Here is a 7,627-nt window from a genome sequence, read left to right as displayed (position 1 = left end):
ATCAGCAGTTCACACCTAATGATATTCGCTGGGAAATATTATTCAGAAAATGAATAATGTTTCTAGGTAATATTTAAAGTGTTTTAGATGTTATCTGAAAATTGCAGAAATAAATACAACAACATAAAACTTGAGTAATCTTGATTTCCATGCTATACATAGATAATTTCTTTCACTCACTCAACACATATACAGTTTGAAATTGTATGCGAACTTCACAAAACACATGTAGGGAGAAGATGGTGAAGGGAACAGTGTGTGTGTGTGTAATTCAAATTATACATCCCTAGAAGGACTCTTTCATCCACTGTAATGAACAAATATTGAAGCACTATTATCGGAAACACTAAATTCAACAAATCTGAAGTTACCTTTTTTTTAATATAATTTATACAAAGTTATGATAATTCATTTTCCATACTAGTGCAAAACTTTTATTTACAGTAATTAATAGGCAACTTCTCACCCAACAAGTATACATCAAATGATAAAACTTCTTGTCTATTTCAGTTCAGTGATATAATCTCTTATTAACCTTTATTTCAAGGTGAATCAATTTAAATGTCCACTGCCTTAAGATTCTTCAAAAGGTAATAATCATACACTAAAATGTTCACTTGGAAAGAATCACTCTTCCTGTATCTTCTTTTCCTCTATATACAGTTTTCCCCCTTGTCCATGGTAGATACCTATACTTGATCATATGCTGGAGGGAAAAAAAAAGTAAAGGAAAATTTGTTAAAAGCAAAATTTAACAAGATCCCTGAAATATAAAATTATTCAAAACTGGATACAACTGAGCAAATGATGTTTATTATTATTATTATTAAAATCTCAAGTGTAAATATCCCATAAAGTGCAAATATAGAGCCCCCCATATACACACACACACACAGATTATTTCAACATGACATCTAAATTCATTTCTAATCTATAATTCCATCCTTTCAAGATTACTCAAATACCAAAGATCAATAACAAAAGAAATTTACTGCAAACCATGATTAACAGATTTGTGCAACTATGAATTACAGTTGTACATATTCAATGGCTCAAATCAAACACTAGCCTCTCAAGTCAGGCTACACTACAGTCTGATACAAGCCAAGAAAATCAAATCCAAAGAATTCATAAAAACCACATGCAAAAAATGTTTCATGCTCAAATGCCAATCAGGCCTTTGAGGTCCTTTACTAGACTGCTTCGGTTCTTCCTTTTTTCCATGTCTCTTACATTGTGATTGTATGAGGATGACATCGCTTCAGTATAAGGCAAACCTCCTTCCATATACTACAAACTACTTGCAATATACAGGGTGGCCATAAAATAACTTTCCCCTCTTTGGAGGCATCTGACGAATCCAATAAACGAAATGAGACCAAATTTTATATTGAGATTTTTGAAGGCATGGAGAGATGATTTCTGCTAAAAAAAAAAAAAGTACCAAAAGTCGCCGATAGGGGAAATTTTGGCTCTGGTGGAGCCGAAAACAAGCAGATAATTACATTAAAAGCAGATAAAATGCATAATAATATGCATTTTGAAGGAGTAAGCAACAGCAATTATTCATTCCAGCTGGATATATGGTGCATTACAATGATAATAATAATAATAATTAAACTAAAACAACAACTTGCGCAAGACAGAGAAATTAATGTAGTGATATTGAACTCACGGGAAATAATGTTTTATTCATCAGAATCAGGGTCCCCTAAACATACACGATTTTCAATGTGCTGACCTTTCTTGTGCACAACAAAATGCATCCGGTGTGCAACATGCTCTACAGCTGAGCTTAAGGAGTCAGATTGGATATTCATAACAGTCAGTTTTATGTTCTCTTTCAATACATGCAAGTTGGGAACGCCACCAACATACACAATGGATTTCAAATACTCCCACAGCCAAAAGTCACATGGAGTGATGTCAGGAGATCGAGGTGGTGCCGTCAGAAAGAACTGACTGATAACCCCCTCATTACTGAAATGCTGACATAAATGTCTGTTACTGTCTCTTCTTGCACTGCTTTCTGTCCTCTGCCAGGTCTAACTCCTAGTGATCCAGTTTCTTCAAACTTCTTAATCATAGTTCTCAGTGCTACAGCTGACATAGGACCTGTATGCAGGTTATGAAGCCTTCTAAATTCTCGAAGGGCAGCTACAGCATTGCACTGTTTAAGGTAAAACAAATTAACAAGTAAAGCACGCTGAGGCAAGGTAGGATGCATATTGAGCACAATTCGTCAGTCATTTGAATAACTGCCTGAACGTTCCCAATCCCTTTTCAAGTGCAATTGGTGACGCTGCTGTCACATACGCACAGTAAAATTTGCATAATCTTTTTACCTGTGTTTACTGCAAATATGACTGCTTTCGGCTCTGCCAGCGACATTTGGTACTAAATACAATAGGGGTATTTAGGGTACGATAGGTACTAAATGACTGCAAAAGTCTCAATATAAAATGTGGCCTCATTCTGTGCATTAATTTTAGCTACAGATACCCCCAAAGAGGGAAAGTTAATTTATGGCCACCCTGTACATGCATCCTGGTCCCTTTAAAAAGGATATTAAGAAATCCTTAATAATCTTGATACTAAAAAATTCCCTCTGATGTAGTGAAAAGTTGTTCTCCTGAATTAATATCCAACCTGACCTACCTCTACAATGTGTCATACCATCTGGCATCTAGTATGGAAAAATGCAAGCCTTTATCCAGCCTGTCCCTAAACAGGAAGATAAGTCAGCTATCAAATTATCACCCAGTTTCTCTCACTTCAATATTTTCAAAAGTAATGAAGATCATCAATGGTGAATTTGCTACCTGGAGACCAATCAATGAAGTAATGATCATCAGCCATTCTCATTCTATAACTAAACTTTCACTAACCTCACATTTGGACAAATTCTAGGCAGTTATTTTCAAGCATTTGATTGTATCTGGCATCGAGATCTTACCAGCCTCCCATCTTATGGTCACAAAAGACATCTCATGCCCTTCGTGACTGGATTACCAGCTTTCTCGTGGGTTGTTTTGCATGTCATGGCAGTTAGTGTACTTTCAGATTTCTTTATCTGATGAGAAGAAACCAAGGGCTCTCCATATTCTCACCTATACTCTTCTTCCTATACAGTAATGATCCTCTCCATTAAGAGTTCTGTTAATGACAACACCTTTTCAATTTGAGAAACCTTGTGGTACTTGTAGCACATCTCGTCTGTCCTGGCATAAACACTTCACATGCATTACCTCAACAGCTTCCCCTTCTCAAACGATTCAAGATTTCCCATGATCAGTATCTTAAATACTGATCTAACCATTCTCAACTGCAATGATAATCTAGTGAATTTCAATATCAAAACAGAATCTTCTTATTTCTCAGAAGAAAGAACTTACCTTCATTCCCACTTACTTTTGATAATGTCATGTTATAATGTTATTTGAAAATGACTACTTTCTCTTCTTGGGTTGATTTTCACATCTAGTCTGTCCTCGCATAAACACTTCACATGCATTACCTCCTCAACTTCCCATCTCCCCATTCTAAACACTACTCCCACACAATACCTCATTTCGAGTCATTTTTCTACTCCATTCAGAAAAACGACTCATTTCGAGTCGTTTTTCTGAATGGAGAATGAGCATACATTCTCAATTCAGATCTGTCCCTGGCCATATCTTTCAGAATTTCCAAGCGCATTCCAGTTGCTTCTTTAACTCCATCCACCCATCTAATTCTTGGTGTTCCTCTTCTCCTGCTTCCATCAACTTTAACAAGCATCATCATCTTCCGACTGTCATTTGCTCGCATAATATGTCCAAAGTATGACATTTTTTGTTGATGATTCTGTCTATCACTGATTTATTGGTTTGCTTTGCAGTTCATAGTATTCTTCATGTCTCCAAACCCATAATTGAAATGCATCTATCTTCCTTCTTTCACTCTTTCTCAGGGTCCAACATTCACATCCCTACAGTACCACAGGGAATACCACTGCTTTCACGATTCTGATTTTTGTTGCGAGGCTAATATCTTTAAAGATCTTGCTTAAATTTGTCACTGCTTTCTTTCTGAGTAATAATCTTCTTCTAACTTCTTCAGTACAATAACCATTTTTATCAATTCGGCATCCTAGGAGCACAAAATTGTTAACTACTTCCATTTTATCCCCATCTACTTCAAAAATCATTAAGTTCACATGTTGCCATAACTTTTGTCTTTTTGAGGTTAAATTTAATACCATATTTAGCACTTTCTTCTTTAACTTTCATAATAAGTTCCTCCAAATCTTCTTTGCATTCTGCTAGCAAGTTGGTATCATCTGCATACCTCAAATTATTAATATTTTCCCCACCAATTTTAATTCCAAATGAAGACTCCTCCAGCCCTGTCATTCTTAAAATGTATTCGCTGTACAAGTTAAACAGGTACGGAGATAAAATACATTCCTCGACGCACCACTTTACCTATTGTGAAATACTCAGTTTCTGCAAGATCTGTTCGGACAGTAGCTTCTTGTTCTTAATAAAGATTCCTCAGAAGAATAATGAAATGCTCTGGGACTCCCATTGTCCTTAACACATTCCATAGTTTTGCATGATCTACAGAGTCAAAAGCCTTGCAATAGTCAAGGAAACAAAGGTAGACATTCTTTTGATATTCCTGTGCTCTTTCTATTATCCATCTCACATTGGCGATTTGATCTCTAGTTCCTCTAACTTTTCAAAATCCTGCCTATTCATTTGGCATTTCTCTCTTCATGAATGGTTCCAGTCTTTTCTGAATGGTCTTAAGTAAGACTTTACATGCATGAGAAATCAGTGCTATAGTTCTGTAATTTTTGCACTCTCTTGCATCGCCTTTCTTCAATAAAGATATATAAACCGATTTTTTCCATTCCCTAGGCCATTTAGTTGTGATCCAAATTCGCTGACATAGTGCTGTTAAAATTTTAACTGTCTCTTCTCCCAGGGCTTTGAGCAGTTCAATAGGTATTCCATCTCCTCCTGGTGCTTTCATACTGGATAGCTGTTGCAGTGCCCACCTCACTTCACTCTCCAGTGGTAATGGCTCCTGTGCATAATCCTGCTCTTCAAATTTCTCAGTAATTTTGGAGTCCTTTCTGTAAAGGGCTTGTGTATACTCTTTCCATCTTTCTTTGATGTCTGCAGCTTCTGTAAGATATCCTTTGTGTTTACTTTTCAATATCGTCACCTTGGCACTAAACTTCCCTGTTAGTTCTCTGATCTTTTTGAAAATATCTCTTGTTTTGGTCTTCTATTTGTTGGCATTCCTGGTTAAAGTAATTTTCCTTGTCTCTTCTGGCATGTCATTGAAACTCTGCATTCAAATGCCGTACTTCCTGCAAATTTCCTGTGGCCTTCATTTCCCTCCTTTCCTGAGCAGTTTTGATGGCATCTTCTGACAGCCATTTAAACTTCTTCTTACAAACTGTTGGAATATTCTTCTTTGCTTCTGTTTTAATTATATCTTTAATCTCTTCCCATAGTTCACCTGGTTCTCTTTCACACAAATTGAGTGCGTTGAATCTGTTCTGTATTCTAATGTTGTATTCAGCTGGTAGATTTCCAAGATCACATCTGACCCGCCATTTGTGTTGTTTTCAGTTTCCATAATTTCACATGTATCGTGGCCACTAATAACTCATTGTCTGTTTCACAGTCTGCACCTGGAAAAGTCTTGACATACTGAATTGCACTTCTCCATCTTCTTTGTCCAAGTATATAGTCAATTTGATTTCTGTATTGTCCATCAGGTGATATCCATGTGTACAATCTCCGTTTGTGCTGTTTAAAGCAGGGTGTTAGCAACAAACAAATACTTCTCTGCACAAAACTCAACTAGTCTCTCTCCTGCAGTGTTATGAATACCTAAATCAAAATGACCTATTATTCCTTGTTCCTCAGTCTCTCTCACTTTTGCATTCCAATCTCCGATAAGTAGCTATAAATCGTGCTTTTGTGTTGCATCTATTGCTTCTTGTCACTTGCCGTAAAATTCTTCAATGTCTTCTTCTGGTGCCTCTGTAGTGGGTACATAAACCTGAATGATGGTCATATTCATTGGATGTCCACTCACTCTGAGAGAAATGATTCTGTCACTTACTCGCTGGATTATAACCTAACATATACCTAGCCATCTTTTTACTGAGTAAGAAAAATACTCCATTTTTACGACTTGTCTCATGTCCTGAGTAATACACCATATAGTCCCCTGACTGAAAATGGCCCATTCATATCCATCTAAGTTCACTTATTCCCAATATATCCAACTTCTTGTGCTCCATTTCTACCTTTATTATTTCCAGCTTACCTTGGTTCATACTTCTAACATTCCAAGTTCCAATTCTGTGGCTTCTTGTGAAACAGGGAGCCTCCCTTTTCCAACCAACAACATCCGTGACCAAGCTTCCTTTCGGGTTTGACCTGGACACATCATAAAAACTAGTTCTACTTGTGGAAGCCTAATACACAATACCTAACACTTCATAAATCCCAACCTTGGAACACATTTATCCTAAGAAAGATAATCCTACGTCCATATATGAGTTAATAAGTAAGCTTTATCAGTTGATATTTACAGCATTGTACTGCAGAACAATGAAAAACCAACAGACTGCAAAAAAAAAAGCAGTGTATTTCTCCAATCATGCATGATCAATTCTCTAGCAAGAGATCAGGGCATCCAGAGATGCAAAGATTTGTGACAGAACATTATGTTCTGAAATTCACAGCCTTGAATTTTATGGAAAGGCAGTAACAAACCAACTGAAATCTCATCTCCCTAAAAAATACAACGCTCAATCAAAGCTGTGATATGGAGTTATACTCTTCAAATCTGATGTATATGTTTAAGTATGGTAGCTAGCAGCAGAACATATGTTAGATTGTCTGATATATTAAGTGTTTTTACTAAATAGCTTAAGGAAATTACAACATATACTAGGATATACATTAAAATAAATTTTAATACACTTCCAATATTTCGGCAACGTCACGTTTCTATTTTCACAGGAACTTAAACACAAGACATGTGCACACAAGCACAACAAACAGTAAATGAGGACAAAGCAGGACGCTATTCTTTCCCCTAAAAGTCCTGATGGTGCTACCTAGCAGGCAATGTTGGTATTCCTGGGCGATTGGGTTGAAGGTCTTCTGATGTAGGTTTCCCAAATTTGGGGCAGTCCCATGCAACCAAATTTGTTAAGGTTTGGATTGTTTCTTAGGGCTGAGGCTGATTCCATGAAAAGCCTTTCGTATTTGAATTTACTACAGTGTATTATCGTGGCTTTCTTCCACCATATTCTATGGCGGGTATACAGTGCATGATCTGCAAGACCAGAGTGGCTGTATTGGCGAAACCGGATGTAGTCCTTGTGTTCTGAAATTCTGATATTAGCTGTCCTGCCTGTTTGGCCAAAGTAGGACAGCTTACAGCTACAAGGGACTTGGTATACACCAGGTAGGTCTGGGGGGGGGGGGGTTCTTTAGTAGAATACCAACATTGCCCAGTAGGGGGCACCATCAGGACTTTTAGGAGAAAGAATAGCTTCCTGCTTCGTCCTCATTTACTTTTTGTTGTGCTTGCGTGCACGTGTCTTGTT

The 7,627-nt window shown here is 37.0% G+C and overlaps 1 protein-coding gene across 2 annotated transcripts in view; it reads right to left on the bottom strand.

The window, feature by feature from the left end:
• Positions 1-362: 362 nt before the first annotated feature.
• LOC150109422 (protein RER1-like) overlaps positions 363-7,627 on the bottom strand; it is a 103,415-nt gene continuing 96,150 nt past the window's right edge. For both annotated transcript variants that reach the window (XM_090408121.1, XM_090408128.1), the window contains exon 7: positions 363-706. In XM_090408121.1, the coding sequence (XP_090264247.1) occupies positions 614-706 (93 nt within the window). In that variant the 3' untranslated portion in view covers positions 363-613. The remainder of the gene's footprint in view (positions 707-7,627) is intronic.

Source organism: Typopeltis vanoorti, chromosome 2 (genome assembly GCF_054136105.1).
Source record: "Typopeltis vanoorti isolate ZY-2024b chromosome 2, IOZ_Tvanoo_1.0, whole genome shotgun sequence".
Lineage (NCBI taxonomy): Eukaryota > Metazoa > Arthropoda > Arachnida > Uropygi > Thelyphonidae > Typopeltis > Typopeltis vanoorti.
Note: the sequence above shows the minus strand (reverse complement) of the source record. Positions and strands in the feature narration are given on the sequence as shown.